Here is a 19,683-nt window from a genome sequence, read left to right as displayed (position 1 = left end):
GCGCTAGAGTCAGTGCCGGATTAAGATATTTTGATGCCCTAAGCATTTCTAGACCATGGTGCCCCCTCATCAAGATTACATTGAATTTTCTTGGTAAATTGAGTGACGTTTATTGCTGCATTACTGCTGAGAATATAATTTTCAATCCATCACATCATTTTATCACGGAAATTGACAGTACTGCAGCAGTAATGTTCCCACAGTAGGTAAGGTCAAGTGTAAGCAAATTCGAAGACCGTGCTTCGCATAAGGCCGGAGGCCGAACCAACCAATGTCCTAGTGTAAGCGAAGACGCAAGACATAGGCCGTACTCCGCACAGGGTTTTACGACCTTTACCTAGAGCTTTCTTCCGAAACTCATTGATGTGAGGGCAAATGCCGAGCTTCAGTAGGGGCTTAGCCATTGGCCATTGGTTCTTGTCAAAACAAGGCCACAAGTGTCTTAAATAGCAAATTATTGTTTACGACAACGGAACTTAATAGGGTAAGATTTAAAATTACCTCTGACCCGACGTTTCAAGGACGGCGTTGTACCCATGGTCTCAAAGAGGACTGGGTAAAGTCGACATCTTGAGGTTGTAGGAATTTTAGAACGTTTTCTTAAATAATCATGTGTCACAATTAATCCAATAAAATTAGATTTTTTCGAATTTGTTCCTAATAAATGCGTGTAATCCGAGTTTGCTCCATTCCAGGAGGTGTGCATAAATGTTTCCTCTTTTTCAGTTTTTTTGCTTGTAAATCGAAAACGGTACGGCCGACGGACAGTTTGTTCTAATTGTTATCTGAGGATCCGAAATGTAATTTAACTGTGTTCTTGCAATAAAATATATTGATTGAAGGTAATAATATATAATATGTATTCGTAGTAAATTGTAAAAAAAAAGGTCTACATTTTTTATTTTTGCTAAAATCATGTTAATAATCCGAAAACGCCTTCTTACCAGTGTCTGATCCACCAAGTGCTATTTGATAGTGGATTCTTTATATATCGAGTGGTTTGGCAATCCAAAGGAAACAATATCTCCTGAGGATCCCAAAATGTATACACACCTCCTGGGATGGAGCAAACTCGGATTACACGCATTTAGGACCAAATGAAAGTATTAAAACAATTTCCAGCTTGCTGGGAATTAATTCCTCAAAACGCTATTTTTGGATCTAATTTGATTGGCCTAAATCGTGAAAGTTTAAATTAGTGTTTTTAAAGGCAAAGTCTAAGGCTGAGCTTTTCATAAGGCTGAACGCGCGGAGCGTTCGATCGGCGCTTACGGATGAGGCCAAAGGTCGAGCTGGAAGAAAGCAAGGCTTGAATTTGACCAATGGCGAGGTATGAATTTAATGGCTGGGCGTCCGGAGCGTCCGATCTCGGCGCGTTATTATACAATACAACCAATGGCGAGGTGTGAGCAAGGCAGGAGACCCAGCTGCGAGAGAGGACAGCTTGGATTTGGATCCATGGCCAAGTGAAAGTGAGGCAGTTTGCATAAAGTAGAAGGCCTAGCATCGCATAAGACCTAACGCCGAACTGCAAAAGAGTGGCTTGAAATCGAACCTAATGTAATCACAGTTCTCCGTTCTCCTACTGCTCGGCCTTTGGCTTAACTCGAAAGCGCAACTTGATAAGATGCTTTTGGTTTTCGGCCTTCGCGGGGCCCTTTATAACACTTTGACAATTAGGTCGCAGCATCGCGGCTCTGCAGCAACTCGGCCTGGCCGACACATGTCGCGTGCAAGAGACTCTAGCCTAGAGTAGCTAAGAACCTAGGCGTTATTGGCGGAGTGAATTGCGCTGCCTATGATTTGATTTTTTTGTTCAAGTACTCTAGGTATTGTAGCGCCACCTATTTCAAGTTTTTTGATGACACTTTTTGGTACATGGAGATTTCTTTCCTTATCCACCTTCTGCGGGGTTGGGACCTTCATCGCAGCCATCATTGTATGTTTTCAGTTTAATTTAAAGAAATTTATTTGAAACTCTCGGTCCATGGGGTCCCAGCGCGCACAAGTTTTTTGGAGAAATCGCGAAACGTCTGGTTGACGTAACTGGTGACCGAAGAGCTGGCGGCTTCCTCGCACAACGTATCAGTATTGATATAAGCTAGTTATAGTAATCATCTGTATATATCCAGTATGTATATTGTTATTGTCAATAAATATTTTACTTTATTTAAAGATATATTTTATTATAATATGTATGGTAGTTTTAAGGGATTTATGTATGTATGGGAAAATAGGTGCTTGAAAATAAAGATTCATTTTAAGATGCTTATAGGCACAAAACTTCACACATCCTAATGACAATACTGTAACAGGTAGAATATTAATTAATCTATGTCTCCGTCTGAATAATTAGTAATTACACGCTGTCCACACGTTACTTAGAATATATATTAGCATTGTCAATTCTCGTTGTAGAGAATTAGTCAGCCATTATTCTGTACGCCGTGTATGAGTATGAGGTGACATATTGTGGTTGTAAATGTTCGCGGCGTTAATTTGTTTGTTTTGTAACCAGCTAGATTTATAAATATACTCTGGCACACCCATTTTGTCAGTAGTGAAAGGCGGCAAATTTAATAAATGTAGGCGCGAAGAGTTGACTTCCAATAAAAAAATAGAATTTCGCGCCTTTTTCTATTGACGAAGTTGGTGTGTTTGAGTATAAGTATAGAGTCAGACCAAGATACGTTGGCAGCTGTTTTGACAGCCCAGAGACCCCAGACAGTGTTATTTTAAATACCTAGGATATATGGATATTTATTCGATAAGCGTCAGCTCACTCGCTCGTGGCTACCATATGTGTACTTTTTCTCATATTACTCTTATAAATGGATTTGTGAAAATAAATGAACTTACTGATACTGATATCGTGTTGGTCCTGTTACCGGAAAAGTCAACCTCTAAATGAATTACACTTTTGAACGACATCTAGCGGCGAATAGCAACAACAAATTTAATCTTAAGAGCTTTATCTACGGAGCTTTCTACAACGTCGCGCCATCTGTTGTCGAATAGTCAAACTACTAGATTAAGATCGATAGCATACAAGCGCCATCTTTGTAAGAGAGTGGAAAGCTTTTACATTTCGAAAGGGTTCGTACAGACTTCGGCTGAAAAATCTCTTCAGACATAATATCCGCTGTGTTTAGAACTTTAGATTATATTTATGTTCCCGCCGAAGCAACGTGAACTTGGCTATCCCAAAATAGTCTAGTTTGACATATGTACGGTCGAAACATGTAGTTTTTATTTTGAATATCGTTCGCGAATTATTTCATGATCGATAAATCGACGATCGATATGGATCCACGGTAAATATTGCCTTGTTCGTTTGTGTTTCAGTTTGAGTGTTGCAAATGCATACTTTTAAGCTATTGTTTTGGTTTATCATAACCTCTTTTGCGACGTTTCTGCGGGAGATTTCATTGTTTTTGCCATGTTTTGTTAATGATTTGCAGTTCAGTTGGCATGCTTGCTCACTATAAACAATATTTAACATATTGTTTTGACAATATAAACTATTTTCGTTTTATTTTTCAGCGACAAATGTGTATTTATGTTTAATTTCTGAGCAAATTCTCATTCATATTTGTTTTTAACTGTTCTTGAATTTGTTTTATTCTGTCGTGCAAAGTATATTTACTTATTTACTCATATTTGTGGCAAATCTTTCTATTCTACTTTATACATACCTACTTTGAGTGATCCAAATGACTAAGTAAATTATATAAGTAAGTACATAAAGAACAAAAAAAATAATAATAATATAATTAGTATAACATTGCCCTTGTTATCATTTATATAAAAATCCTTACCTACATTTAATCATAAGGATTTAAAAAATCTGCCAATTTTTGAAGTGAGAACTTCTTTAGCGGCGCTGTGCACTTTGTGATGGGGAAATAATGTTAAACTCGCGACAGGTCACGTGACCGACAGATTTGTCAGATTAAAAATTCGTAAGACGGACACGTGACCTGATCGAAAAACTGTTACAATGTCATTGAAGCTAGTAGACCGCCAGCGCAGCGTAGGAGAGGAAGTATCCTCCTCTTTTTCTACCGCGTATAAAATGTATGCATAAATGATAGTACTTTTATACTGATAATTAAAGCAATTCGTGCAAAATTATTCCCTAACCATTCCAAAATATCAAAAATGCACAACGTTAATATTCAAGTTTTCACTTCTGCCGGTACTCCCGGAGTGCAACCCGTTGTTTTTTTTTTACTGCTCATCTATGACCGTTATTAACATACAAGCTTTGAAAAGTCGGACGGACCAATGGACGGACGGACGATGAAGGCTTATGTTACTTATATAATAGGATGGGATCCTTCAGGTATAAAACCCTAAAAACGTGTATGTTAAACACGCGTGCTTGGCATGTTAGACAAGGTCAAGGTTCGATTCCCAGACGCGCGCATTTTTATGTTATTATTATCGTGCTAGTCGGCAATCAACACCTTCCCAAGGTTTACCGTAACCAACGTTTTTATGAACTTTCTAAACTTTGTGTAACATTTCCTTCATTCTTTAGATTCTTTAGACAGACATATTAATAGTTTGTTATGTTATAGCGAATCTTTAAGTGAAAAAAACACCTGATAGCATACTCGTTTTTCAACATTTCCAAGTACTCATAGTTTTTAATCACTATTAAAAAATGTAAAGATCGCCACCCCCAGAGAGACTCGTATAATTATGAAGCCATTTAGGATTAAAGCTATTATGGATGTTGAATAATTACGTTATGAATTGTCCAATGTCAAATGTGAAGTAAACCAAAAAAGTTTTACGATACACTAAATAAAGTCAGACCAAGTTAAGTTTGCTTGGCATTTAGAATTATAAAGTTTGGTAGTCATCATTAATGTCCAATTTCTATGAAAATCTGTTTATAATGATACTCCCTCAATGTTCTATTCAAGTCTGTGCAAAGTTAGCTTAGACGTACTCCACCTACTTCTCTGAGGCTTACCTATATAAGGCAGTATTTTTTTAAGCCTATGAAATTGAAAAATCTTTATTTTCAGAAAAATCTTTATGGGCCCATAGATAAATACCTTAAAACTACCATACATATATTATAAAATATACGACTATCATAAAATTAAAGCACACACTGCTATGCATTTCGCAACCCCGCTGTGTTAGGAAGCCGGTCGCGGAACCGCTGGAACTTGACACTCTTCGGCAAGAACTCCTCTTTTGTGAAGGTCGCTAGACGTTCAATTATAAAGTGTCCCACTGTTAAAGGTAGTAGGCATATTACAATGCGCTTATGAACGCCAAATAAAGCTACAAGGCAAATACCTTCCGTCCCCCTAAACCTTTGATATTCCCGATTAAATGCAGTATCCGTTCAGTTGCTGTGAAAGGTCGTCCCGCCATCTCTTCCTAGGCCAACCACTCCGGCGTTTACGTTGCGTGGCTAGTTTAGCCAACCTTTGTGTTCTTTATTTTGAAGATTTTCATTAGGTTCGCAGTCCGTTGTATATATGTATTGTATTAAATGTGTTATTTTTCCATTACAGAGGCAGCGACGGTAGGCTGGGTGAGCAGCGCGACCCGCGTTGGTACATCGACTCCGCCTACGCCTCCTCTCTGAAGGTCTCCCTCCGACTGCCCACCAGCCAGCTTCTTGAAGGTATGGTAACATAAATGTAATAGTAACAAACATTGTTTCTAAAGCCATCTGCAATCTTAATTCCTAATAGAACAGCCAGGATGGTAACAATTATTAATCGTTATAATTAATCTGTGAAACACTTACTTTATGCCTACTATTATTTTGGCTGTAGTTTCTCTAGGACTCTTTGTAAATAGTGTCTGATCAGAAAATTGTTACAAATTAGGGGCAAAGGGCGCCTGCCAGATCAAGCCAAATCACATTTTGAAAGTAGGCATACATATCAAAGTAACTGCAACGCATGATAAGGATGCAACGCAATAGAATTCAAATTCCATCGGTGTACTTATTAAGTGGTTGAACTAGGAACTTATTCGGAATTTTATTATATGTAGTCAGCCACCATTATCAATACGACCGTATTTTAATGGAAATAATTTGTAAAAAAGTTCCAAGCTCATGTCAGACCGGTCATTACTTACCTACTACTCGCAGATAATCACCGAAAACCTACCATCATGGACTGAATATCTATTCTTTTCACTAGATACACATGTTACAGACTTTTTTCAACCAAGTTTTCGCCGGCCAGACCTCAGGAGGTTCATAATGGGTATGTCTGTGTGACCCAATATGTCCGTGTCTTGTACATTTGTCCACGTACCCCGTGAAACACAAAGTTTGTACCTGAATGTCTATATTTTGTCCATTTTTCGTGTATTGTGTGACCCAGTTATGGTGGAACTATGATAAGTTACTTATTTCATTAATAAATTGTATTTTTGAGTTGATTATAATACCCGTTACTCGTAATCAAGATAAGAAGACTTTTCTTGACACTTATTTATTGTGGTCTGTTTTACCCTGTCAAATGTCTGATTTTATTGTGCTCGTCAGTTTGTACGCACATCACATAAATTTGTCTTGTTTTGTTATAAGTAGCTTTTAGAAAAAACAAAAAACAAACAATTCGGCCTAGTTCTTCTTTAAACTATTTAAACATCTAAATTGAGTTAATTATGAAGTCACAAACAATATTTCCAAAGGCTACAATTTTTTGATTTTAATTACATTTGTGGGTGTGATCTTTTTTTACGTTTTCGAAATAGCGCCATCTGTCAGCCAGCGCCCGAACTAGCACGCACTATCGCACACGTTAGATACCTCTCGGTTTGAGTTGCGGCTACCTTGCTAAAGCTTTAGCTACACGCCGCTAGATGGAGTTGTGACTTACGAAATGGATACTAAGACGAAAATATGTTGAAAGATGTATGGGTAATGAAAATTATTACAATATTTATTTTTAAACTATGATGGGACAGTAATATTAATTAAGCAATTATGCTTTAATTGGACTCCAATTTAACATTTGATAAAAAAGGTATTTAAGAATAGAGCAATGCTCCTTTAATTCATCACCTTACATGCGCGTTGATGAATGATTGAAATTTGTTAGTAATTAAATTGACGAGCAAATAATATTATCTTAAAATTAAATATTCACAGCATAACATTCATAAAAAAAAACAACCGAACGGCATTCTTTACGTGATGTTACTTATCTAGTATTCAATATGTTTGTTTTACTATTATTTCATATTAGTACGATAAAGAAGGTCTCCTTACTAAAGGTGCATCCATACCGCGGTTAACTTTTGTGGAGCAACAGTGCAACGCACTGCATGGTGTGTACGTACCTTATGCTAGGTAGGGACTTGAAGTTGGAAATAATTTTAGAAGCCTAACGTAATTGACCGAAGCGTTAACGAAAGTATCCGTTTTAACTCGGGCATTTTGCTTTCGTATGTCCGGATGTTCTCCTCTACAGGTCGCAGGTTTTGGTGTTTGGTTTTTCGAAAAATATTCGCAATGGTGGAAATTGGCATACAGGACTTAAGTGCCATTAGGGTAATGACACTTAAGAGCATTGTGAGTACGCTGTGATAATGACTCAATGAAGTGTTTTTGGTTTTTAAATTTTTTAAGCTTATCAATATTATCGCGAGGTCTACAGCTCACAGAGCCACTAGTTAATTACACTTGGTTTATTAAAGTGAGGGAGTTTCGGATAGTGTTGGTATTAAGACTCGAGTCCTTCGAGTCTCGAAACTCAACTCAGTTTTTCAGACTCACATATTAAGTATAAACACGAGTTCTTTTCAACTCGTTAAAGACTCAAGTCTTTTGTAGGGACTTGAGTCCTTTTCAGAGAACTCTAAATTTTTTGTTTGCAAAATTTCGAAATGCTTTGTCTTTAAGTAATAAGTTAGTTATAGCACACAAATAATATAATAACGCAAAATTTCTTTACTTTTATTTAAGTTAAACCTATGAAATTGTTGTCGGAGTCTTTATTCGGAGGCTCGAGTCCTTTTGAGCTCTTTTATAAAAGACTCAATAATTGACTCGCCTCGGGACTTAAAAGACTCGGAAGTTTTTTAAGCGCCGAGTTTCGTAAAAACGAGTCGAGTTCTTCAAATTCTGACTCAATAGACTCGAGTTCCTACCAACACTAGTTTCGGATTAGCTACTCATGTAGGTAGCTGCAACATAATATCTGTTACCAAATATGTGACATATTATATGTCCATCTTCCGTATCCAAAGATCTGACTTAAAAATATATCAAAGACCTGTAAGATAAAATCACAAAATAAATCTCCCATAAATTTCGCCCTAAAATCATACAAATCAAGGGCAGTGTCCAATAAATAACCACATTTCTTAAATATAGTCAAACAAAAACGTCATAACGACCTATAATATTTAAAAATTCAAGTCATTATTGCTCTGAGCTTTCCTCATCATAATATATACATATGTATAGGTACATAATCTTTATATCGCTAAAAGGCTGATATTTTATGAAATTTGAAGGCGGTTTTGTCGTTTCAATTCTAAGTTTGTTTGCTGGAGTATGACGCATATAATCTATGCCAGCAGGTGCTTGCTCTTAAATATAAACGTTGGTCGCGAACTTGATAGATCTGGCTATTTGGCTGGTGTCGCCTAATTTGAGGATCGTTGGAGATGTTACGGGTATTAAGATGTGTTGTGAACCCCTAGTGTAAATTTATTCGATAGCGTGACGGGATTTAGAAACTGCGCGCCAAGCGGGACGTATTGGAAACTCAAAATCCCATAAAAAATGAGAGAGAATGAGCAAGCCTATGATAGTCGAGCTAGGATGAATCACGCTATAACGGTCCGGGTACGGGCTGAGACATCCGACACGTTAGTTTTCTGTACAGTTATCTAACGCATCATGTGATCACCGATCACCTTTCATAGGAAATGAAGAGTCGAAACTATACTTATAATTTTGAAAATGATCAATCTAAGGCAGCGTTTTTAGGGTTCCGTAGTCAACTCGTCTCGTCCGCGGCTTTGCTCCGTGGTCGTTAGTGCTAGAAAGCTGAAATTTGGCATGGATACATAAATCATGCATGGACGGTAAACTAAAAACGGTTTTTTATTTTAATTTTATTTCGCTTTAACTCAATGGGTATTATTGGATAGGTGTTTCAAAACGAATACGGGTTTCAACAACCATTTTTTGAAATAATCGCTCCGAAAGAAAAAAATATGTTTGGGGGAACCATGGGTCCAAAAAATAGGAAAAATTATTCGTAAAATAAAAGCTTAGTAAATACTTTCAATGAAAACTATAGTCAACATGATTGGTCCAGCCGTTTTAGGGTTATTGCAAAAAGTCTTCTCTTCTTAGTAAAAATACGTGCAAAGGTTCTCGCCATGTTCCACTTATGCTTGTAATGTACATGGTAGTCTCCGTTTTGCATATTCTGATAGAATGATAACTACGGAACCCTACACTGGGCATGGCCCGACATGCTCTTGGCTGATTTTTCTCTCATCAGATATCATATTGAAGTTATAATAATTATATAATAATTCAGCCTATATACGTCCCACTGCTGGGCACAGGCCTCCTCTCATGTGCGAGAGGGCTCGGGCTATAGTCCCCACGCTAGCCCAATGCGGATTGGGGACTTCACATACACCTTTGAATTTCTTCGCAGATGTATGCAGGTTTCCTCACGATGTTTTCCTTCACCGAAAAGCTAGTGGTAAATATCAAATGATATTTCGTACATAAGTTCCGAAAAACTCATTGGTACGAGCCAGGATTTGAACCCGCGACCTCCGGATTGAAAGTCGGACGTCATATCCACTCGGCCACCACCGCATCAATTGAAGTTATATCAGAATAAAATGTATTAATAAAAGAATCGGAGAAATTAGAAATAATTACCCAATCAATATGTTATTTACAATAATAATATACATAATGGATATATACAGAGGATTACTATAACTAGCTTAAATCTAAAAAAGGCCCTTGAGGCATTGTAACCAAGGATGCTGGCGGCATTTTCTCGTTGTATCGCAATACTGATTATGTTGTGCGAGGAAGCCGCCAGCTCTTCGGTCATCAGTTACGTCAACCAGACGCATCGCGATTTCTGCAAAAAAGTCGTGCGCGGGGACCCCATGGATCTAGAGTATGGTACAAAATGGTACTCTCTACCGAGGAATTTTACTTACGTACTGCTGTGGCGCGACGCCGAATTGGATCTTGACCTCCGACACCAAATGACCGAAGACCGTTTGGACATCCTAGGTTCCGCTGGAGTGACAAAGAGCAAAAAGACCTTAGCGAACTCGGCGCCGTCGATTGGATAAAACAAATCTAACCTTCATGAATTAATCTCACACGTCTTTTGTCGCAATAATATCCACTTTTTAGCCATTTTATTACCCAAAAAACCGAGATACCATTGAGTGTAAGCCAACAGCGGCATGCACCATTTGCTGGCAACTTCCTTTTCTCATTACGAATGTAAAAAATATAGTTTATGTAATACTCGGACACACTCATCTGTCATTTCCGTTGGATTGTGGTGATGTCTAGATTTTTGTGAGATTTATTTTAGATTTCGCATCCACTTTTGAATGTACTTACATAAGCAGGTTTGGATGTGAGCAGATGATCTCTTTCACCAAAAAGTTACTGATAGATATCAACTGATACAGTAGTTCCGAAAAACTCATTGGTAGGGTAACAGCACCAGTGGCCAGCCAGGGACCAGTAGTCAGCCTTTTAAGTCGTTTATTGGTCATAAATATCTGGTATATTCGATTAAACAAATCGCGTGTAGTCAAATAGGAGCTCCGATTCCTTATTCGTTAATACGTAACGCGGCAGGTGCGGTGAGGTATCGGGGAGAGGAAATATACTTGTTCATAAAGGTGATGTTTGTTGACGAGAGCTAAAGTGTCATGTCCGCCATATTTTTAACTGCACGTGGTGTTCTTTTAACGCGTGAGAAAAAATATGTTTTAATATAAAAAGTTACTGTTTTTTGTTAATGATGGGTTTATTGGTTAGTTTATCTATTAAATTGCGTTATATTTAAATAGAAATATCAATATTTAACTTATAAATTGAGGAGGTTGACCACTGGATACCACTTTTTTACAAAAAATCCAGTGCCCAGCCTCCCGCGGCTGACTTTTGGGTTATTAGTTATTTTTTTTATTTTCGATCCAATGCGACCGTTAGGACCGTTACATTTACATTTTCAAATTTAGTTAGGCATGTCTCAGTCAATTTAAAGTAAAACCCAGTAGTCAGCCGCATTTGAAATAACGTTTTAATGCGGCTGACCACTGGGTTTCACGGATCCAGTACTCAGCCATTATCTTCCTTGGTACGTCGCTGCCAAATATTATGAACTTTAACTCATTTAAATAAGGTTCAAAAGTGTATACATACTTTTGTTGAGAAATATTCCAATATCTAACGGATCCCTGCACGGGTTTCACCAGCATTTAAATCGATTTTAAAAATAATGAATTATATTCAATAAACAGTACCCCTAGTGTAAATTTAGTCGATAGCGAAACGTGACGTACGCGTTTGCGTTAAGTCTCATTTTGTATGGGTTTTTGAACAGCGCGCCAAGCGGGACGTTTTGGAAAGTCAAAAATCTCATACAAAATGACACTTAACGCAAACGGGTACGTCACGTTTCGCTGTCGAAAATATTTACACTAGGGGTACAGATTCATTAATAAAAAATAAGAAGATGAATACTTACAGTGTTTATTTGTTTGCAAGAATAATTTTAAGCACCTATGGCCTACAAATTTCGTGGCATAAGAATTGTACTTATAAGAGTATAGGTACCTAGACCTACCTATACTCTAGCTTCCTACCTAGGAATGATAAATATTATAATATCGTTAACTTTAATACATATAATAGTGTTTTTTTATTTCATTGTTATTAATAGTTTATAAAGGCTGAGTACTGGGTACACAAAGGCTGCTTACTGGATTTTAGAGGCTGACTACTGGAGAAAAGTGACATTTTTTGTTTAATCTTAATTATAGATATTATAAAGAGGATTGTTATTTTTTGACATATTTTATTTCAAAACTATAATAAACACTTGATCTAACCATGTCATGCGTTTATTTATCCGACTAATCCTGTAGAAACGTCGAGAGTACAAACTTTAAAAATGCGTTATAAGGCTGACTACTGGTGCCTTTACCCTATGAGCCAGGAGTACCCACGATCTCCAGATTGAAAGTCGGAGGTCAGATCCACTCGGCCCATGCCGGCTCGGCGGATGTGAAATCCCCAACCTACATTACACCAGCCTGTGAACTATAGGACCAAAACCCTCTCATGCATGAGGAGGCCTGTGCCCAGCAGTGGGTCGTATATAGGCTGAATTATTATTTGTATATATTACTAGCGATCCACTCTGGCTTCGCATGGGTAGGAAAGCGTAATATTTTATAAACCTAAACCCAGCCTAAACCTTCCTCAAGAATCACACTATTACACATTATACATTCGCTACCAACGTTTTCGTAGCGCTACACTCGTAGCCGATCCCAACGTTTTCTCTCTTTGTAGAGGAAAGCGACTACGAACAGAGAACCCGCCGAGCCGGTTCCCATTACAGTCGAGTTCATAAATATGTATACATTTTTTCACCTTATTGCAATGGATTAAGGTGAAGATAATATGTATACATTTTTATGAACTCGACTGTTCTCAATGTTGGTGAAAACCACATGAAAATCCGTTTAGTAGTTTTGAGTTTATCGCGTATACACAGATACAGACAGACGCGGTGGGGGTTTTATAGTGATTTTAGAGTATAGCTAAGCAGTTCTCTACGCATTCAACTCATATTACGAAAGTTATCAAAGTTAGAATTAACCACACTGAAAAAAATAGATAGCCGAACTGGTTTTGTAACTTTACTAAATAACTAAACTACGGTTATAAGAAAATAAACTTTGCATAAATTTACAAAACTATTTTGTAGTGTATAATAAATACCTGAACACTGATAGCCAACACGGTTTTGTAACATATAACACATAGTTCGCAAGTCCCAATTTTTGTGTAAACAGTAACCAAAATTTTGTTACAGTTATGCAAACATTTCTTTCAGTGCATGTACTCATACTCGTAGAGAGTAGAGACATGTTTAATGCAAATGCTTTTATTACTTCTCGAATTTTTACAGCGTTCGTGGTTAACCAGATTATAGAAATGAAATGAAAAACAAAAAATATTTTTTTTAAAAACAACTTTCAACTTTTTTTTTTTTTAATTTTTATAGAAATGAATCGTAAACTTCAAGTATAATATCAGTCCCATATACGACCATCAGGTCGTTAATATATCCCGGCCTCCAGTAACCATCAACACTGTTTTTCTGTGGGATAGGTCAACAAAGATCAAGAGAAAGGTCACAGAGAAGTGACGATTTGTGTAAACATATCATCGAAGAAAAATTCGGATGAAAACAACATTTTAGCGACAGTCCAATCTTAACTCCACCCACTCATTTTACTTCTTTGTGAAAATATATTGTGATTCACTCCTTGGTTGCATGGAATAAACATTGCGCTTTTATATCTGTTTTATGCTCGCATTTGTAGTGCTCTACACTATAGATGACGACCGGTTTGGCCTAGTGGGTAGTGACCCTGCCTACGAAGCTGATGGTCCCGGGTTCATATCCTGGTAAGGGCATTTATTCGTGTGATGAGCATGGATATTTGTTCCTGAGTCATGGGTGTTTTCTATGTATTTAAGTATTTATAAATATTTATATATTATATATATCGTTGTCTAAGTACCCTCAACACAAGCCTTATTGAGCTTACTGTGGGACTTAGTCAATTTGTGTAATAATGCCCTATAATATTTATTTATTATTTATCTTATACCTTTAAACGAGCAATTCTTGTATATATATATTTCTGTGATCTCGGAAACGGCTCTAACGATTTCGCTGAAATTTAGTATATGGGGGTTTTTGGGGGTATACAATCTATCTAGATTACTTTTATGTTTGGGAAAACGCGTGTTTTCGAGTTTTCATGCGTTTTTCTTTCGACGCAGAATATGGTCGCTAATTTCGTGTTGACGGCCACTGTCCGTCTGGTCCAGCGGGTTAAAACGCGGACTGCTAAACGTGTGATACGGGTTCGAATCTCGCCCGGTGACTAACTTTTGTTTTTTTTTATATGTTCAAGTTTATATATATATATTTTAATTTTTATTGTTTTAGACAAGTTTAATTTAGTAAAAAAAATGTAGTTAAGATTATCACCTATACACCACCATATTACAATAAATAGTTATAACCGAGCAAAGCTCGGTCGCCCAGTGTACTTTATTTATTATAGTTCGTGTCCTCCACGATGACGCGCAGACTTGTCAAATGTAACCTTTAAAATATGACGTTACGAGTTAAGTCAGGCGTCTTCATGAATGACATGATTAAACAAAATATGATGAGATTAGGGTTTTTTTTATATAAAAACACAGCTAAGTACTGACTTCAGTAGTATTTTTTAAAATATCGTTTTCATCACACTTGCTCGAAAAAGATCTTATTTCATGCAGGTGTACTGAAGAACAAAGGCCTATATTGTTCCCCCCGGGAGTTATGAATTGTTAAAAATATAAGTTGTAGCTTTTTTAAATTATTATGTCACTTATTCATACAAACCAAGAAGCATAAATTAGTTTTACTTTTAAAATACTGACGTTTATAATTTAATATTTTTGTTTATGTTTAAAATTATTTAATTTGATAAATTTAACAGCCGTTTTAAATATTTTTACACAATTTTCAATCGTGGCTGAATGCCGAATAGGTCTGTGCCTCGACACCTAACCTGTCAAGAAATTACAAAATGGCGGACGAATGTTTGATATGTATTTTAAGAATTATTTCGCTTAAAATTTAGTTTTTTCTTCGCAAGCGTGATAAATAACATTGTGTGTAACTCCGGGGGTAAGAATATCGCAAACTCGGGTCTTTAATTTCCTCCAGCCTCCGGCTGTCGGGAATTACCACCCTCGTATCCAAAAAAAATTCACTTATCCCTCTTGTTGCACAATGTACTATATTTAATGGATAGTTAATTATCAAAATGGAAATTATACAATTTATCCATTTAAAACCAAAATTTTAATTGCTTTTCGTAAAAAAGAGACAAAAAAGTACTTGGAAAGTACAGTGCTCTAGAGCAGAAACGTATCATTCTCTGTACACTTTTTAGAACAACAACAACCCACTTTCAGATCATGAGAAATGAAAAAGTTTATACATAGTCATGTATTTTTAAATACACATGTATTTTACTTTCCTTGTATTCGAAACGAAAAGTAGAGTTCAACTCGGATGAAAGGCATCATTTCAGTTATGGGCTATTGGAAACTACCTCGACAGAAATGAAAGTCTTAGAAAAAAGTATTAAAATCGTTAACCTTCGTAATACCCAAAAAACCGCCTGTTTTTCCGAACGGTTTTTAACGGTTCTTTTTTTCGTTAATTATGAATTAACACTAGCAATCGTCTACATAAATTTATCGTAACACGTCACGTCTCCCCGATAAATAACCCTTAATACATGTAAATAAATTGACAGACCGATAAAAAACCTCATAAAATACGCTGCGTATTTTTGGCGGGTATGTCGTGTATGTTTGTGCGTCATGTGGGCGCGCCCGATAATTATTAGACAGCTTGATTTACTGTTATTTTTTAATATTTAACAGTAAGTATAGTGAAATAGAGGAACGGTTACGAAAGGTTCTTTTGCCTTTAGATAATACGTTCAGCGGCTGTAGCACGATCTCATTTTTATCACTTGTCACTATGTCTATCATTTTCGCACTTACATATTTGTTAGAACGTGACAGGCATGGTGACAAATGATAAAGAGCTCATCTTAGCCCTACTGTGCAAGTATAAAAACTATATAAGTGTAAAATAATAATCATTTGTTTTACAAGGGGGCAAAGTTGTTGTTTAACATCTCGTGCTATGATACCCGAGCAAGCGAAAATTCTAAAAAACGACGAGCGTAGCGAGTGGTTTGAAAATGGAATCTTGATCGTAGCCAGGGTTATTAAAATTTTTACCAAACCAACGCAAGGAAAATACTAACTATAAAACATTACAAATTAAATTCAAATGAACGCTATTAAATATTTATCATTTAAAATCATCACTTATAAAAGTCAATTCCACCGGTCAAAATGAAACAACTCAAAATTTGCATCTGATTACTTTGTCACTCTTGCGGATAAAATGCAACTTTCTCATCAGGTTTTGAAGTATCAAAAGAACTGTTACCAGCTGGTGTGGTGAAATAAATAGTTATTTGTTTCACAAGGGGGCAAAGTTGTCCTCGCAACGCTCAAGATTCCACTTCTCGAACCACTCGCTACGCTCGTGGTTCAATTTTGGAATCTTTCGTTTGCTCGGGTATCAATATTAGCACGAGCGGTTAAACAAACTTGGCTTTCGAGTGAAACACAAAATTTTTCACAACACCAACAGGAGGAAACTACTAACGATGAAATACCAAAAAATTCAAATGAAATCAAATCCAAATCATCATTTCTACTAGCTAACATAAGGAAACAACTAAAAATTTGCATCTGATTAATTTGCCCCACATGTGGATAAAATGCAACTTTCTCATTCGTTTTTGAACAACTAAAAGGGGCCTTTACCAGTTGGTGTGGTGAAAAATTATTTGTTTTCTATAAAAACATTGAGCTATGGCCATAAATATTGAATGGGATAAGTTACCAATAGAACGTTCCTGGGCTCCTTTAGAATGCAACCAGAAGATTGTTGCTCCGACGAGAGGGACTCTGTATAGGGCACGAAAACAAGGTATTTTCAGATATACTTACATAATTATTTACAAATACCCATCATATAACACACATTCTCCCCTTCACCAGCAATTTTTTTTGCTTGCTTTGTCTCTAAATTCAGATTTTAACACAACACAATGTATGGTGGGATTGTCTCTCTTTGATTGGTTTAAAAAATGTCCGCAGTGGTATTTGGGAGCAAGCTAGGTACTGCGCCCGCCAAGACGAGCCAAGCGAAGCGCAAGGGCACTACCTACCTTGGGTTTAGATTCATAATTATCATCATCATATTATCAGCCCTTTATCGCCCACTGCTGAGCATAGGCCTCTCTTCCAGTACGCCACTTGCCCCGGTCCTGAGCTAATCTCATCCAGAAGTAACCCGCAATATTCCGAATGTCGTCCACCCAACGAGCCAACGGACGCCAGGGGCTTCTTTAATCCGAAAGCGGCCACCATTCCGTTAACATTTTAGTCCACCTGCCATCACTCTGCCTAACAACATGTCCCGCCTAACTCCATTTTAGTTTGGTAATGACGAAACCCACGTCTAGAACCTTGGTGCGGCGGCAGATCTCGACATTGCTTACTCGATCTTAAGGCTTGATACCGAGCATGGCGCGCTCCATGGCTCTCTGTGCTACACAGATTTTATACACAGCCTCTACTACCGTGTTTACTACCGTGGGCATAAGGTGATTTATTCACTACTTTTTTGTTGTTTCTACAATAGTTTATGTAACGAAACGGCTAAGCCACATATTTTGACTAACGTGTAGTTTATGAAGTTAGGGCTTGCAGAGTTAGAAGCTTGGCTCTACAAGAGATCTGGTAACTTTTTGACAGTGCGAGCCTTATGGTTACGTCTTGGTAACATTTAACATGAAAAAGTTTTTGGTGAGAAAATTATTTTCAAATACCCAACAAATAACACACATTTTTTCCCTTCAAAGCCAATTAATTTGTTTCTAAACTCAATTTTTAAATATAATTTGTCGCTAACCCAAACATGTCGCCCATATTTCCAGCGCGCCGTATAAAAATTATGAAATGTTATCGATACAAGTCGTAAATGTCTTGCGTTGACGCAGCCCCGCAACGCGTGCCGGCGCGCTGACTCATCGAGATGGCTTGCATTACTTTTATTAATGAATTTATTTTCGGATATTTTTTGCGGTAAATTTCGTAGTTTTTCATAGGAAATTTGAGAGTTATGCGTATGTACAGAGTGACTGAAATAATATTTAACTTTTCGAACGCCGCAAAAATATGTGACACGCTCTTATGGCTCTATAAATAAGATCTCATCAGATATTTTCGCAGCCTTCGCTGTGTAACATATTATTGCAGGTGACTTTACACCCTAGCGTTAAGAAATATTTATTCTGAAAATATTTTTAACTGATGGATCTCTCACGCTTCTCAAAAAGTGCTCTTCGCAGTGAAAAATTGCCAGTTTTTAATCTCATTCCAACTTGAGAATGAGGATATATACTTAAATTTGTAACATATTTATAGGTATACAGTTCAAAAAAAAAAATAATACAGGACATTATTACACATATTGACTAAGTCCCACAGTAAGTTCTAAAAGGCTTGTGTTGTGTTGTGGGTACTACAACGATATATATAATAATATATATAGGATCTAGCTGGGTTGGGCGGCATTCAATAAACTGGCGGACATTCTCAAACCCGTTAACATCCCACAATGCCTGAAAACTCGCCTCTTTAACCAATGTGACCTGCCCAACATGACCTACGGTGCCGAGACATGGACGCTGTGCATAAAATTCGAGTGGCACAGAGAGCCATGGAGCGCGCCATGCTCGGCATCAAACTTCAAGACAAAGTGAGGAATGTCGAGATCCGACGTCGCCCAAGGTGCAAGACGTCGGACACGTCATTACCAAATTAAAATGGAGCTGAGCGGGACATGTTGCCAGGCAGAGTGATGGCAGGTGGGCCAAAATGTTAACGGAATGGTGGCCGCTTTCAGACGAAAGGAGGGCCTGGTGTCCGTTGCCTCGTTGGGTAAACGACATTCGGCAGATTGCGGGTCACTTCTGTATGTGATTAGCTCAGAACTGGGGATAAGTGGCGTACTGGAATAGAGGCCTATGCTCAGCAGTAGGCCGTAAAAGACTGATATGATGATATATAATACATAGAAAACATCCATGACTAAGGAACAACTAAATGTGTTCATTACACAAATAAATTCCCTAACCAGGATTTGAACCCGGGGCCATCGACTTCATAGGCAGGATCACTGCCCACTAGACCAGACAGGTCAGTTCAGTTATACTGTTAAACTGAAATATGTAGATGTCATATACGAATAAAGGGACCAACGCCAGGGCAGTCTTCCACATTCACGGTAGATGCCATAACCAGTAGCCAGTTATGGAATTGAAATTGAAATAAGTATACAAGGTGCCCATGAGCATTGCGAGACATTTTAACTAAGCTTTCGTGGTAATATTTAGAAACTAAAATGTCATATAAAATTTTCTGGATTAGGCCTAGTTTCAGAGATAACTAAATGTTTTTCGAAATCATTCTTTCGTCATAAGTCGGTACGACATACCTATTGATTGACATCGAAAAATAAAAAAAATGTATTCGAGAGGCTACCCCCAAATAAAAAAAAAACTTTTTAGATAATTTTAGGTTATAAATAATAATAATAATAAATAAATTCATTTATTTCGACCAACTTAGGATCATATTACATTTAACTTATTATTTATCAATATTATGTGGTTATGTGTTTATCAATAAAAATTACGTTTTATGTACAGGAGTGT

At 37.2% G+C, this 19,683-nt stretch overlaps 1 protein-coding gene across 10 annotated transcripts in view; it reads left to right on the top strand.

Annotated features, from left to right (window-relative positions):
• The window catches only part of LOC133530542 (filamin-A), a 127,363-nt gene that overhangs the window by 47,548 nt on the left and 60,132 nt on the right, over positions 1–19,683 (top strand). For 4 of the 10 annotated variants that reach the window (XM_061868485.1, XM_061868484.1, XM_061868486.1 and 1 more), the window contains exons 2-3: positions 5,541–5,653; positions 6,198–6,248. In XM_061868485.1, coding sequence (XP_061724469.1) covers positions 6,245–6,248 — 4 coding nt within the window. In that variant the 5' untranslated portion in view covers positions 5,541–5,653; positions 6,198–6,244. Of the gene's footprint in view, positions 1–3,157; positions 3,315–5,540; positions 5,654–6,182; positions 6,249–19,683 lie in introns of those variants that run through there. The other 6 variants (XM_061868489.1, XM_061868488.1, XM_061868481.1 and 3 more) reach the window with 5 other exon arrangements.

This window comes from Cydia pomonella, chromosome 23 (genome assembly GCF_033807575.1).
Source record: "Cydia pomonella isolate Wapato2018A chromosome 23, ilCydPomo1, whole genome shotgun sequence".
Taxonomy (NCBI): domain Eukaryota; kingdom Metazoa; phylum Arthropoda; class Insecta; order Lepidoptera; family Tortricidae; genus Cydia; species Cydia pomonella.
The sequence above is the reverse complement of the archived record's forward strand: the minus strand, read 5'-3'. Positions and strand labels throughout refer to the sequence as shown.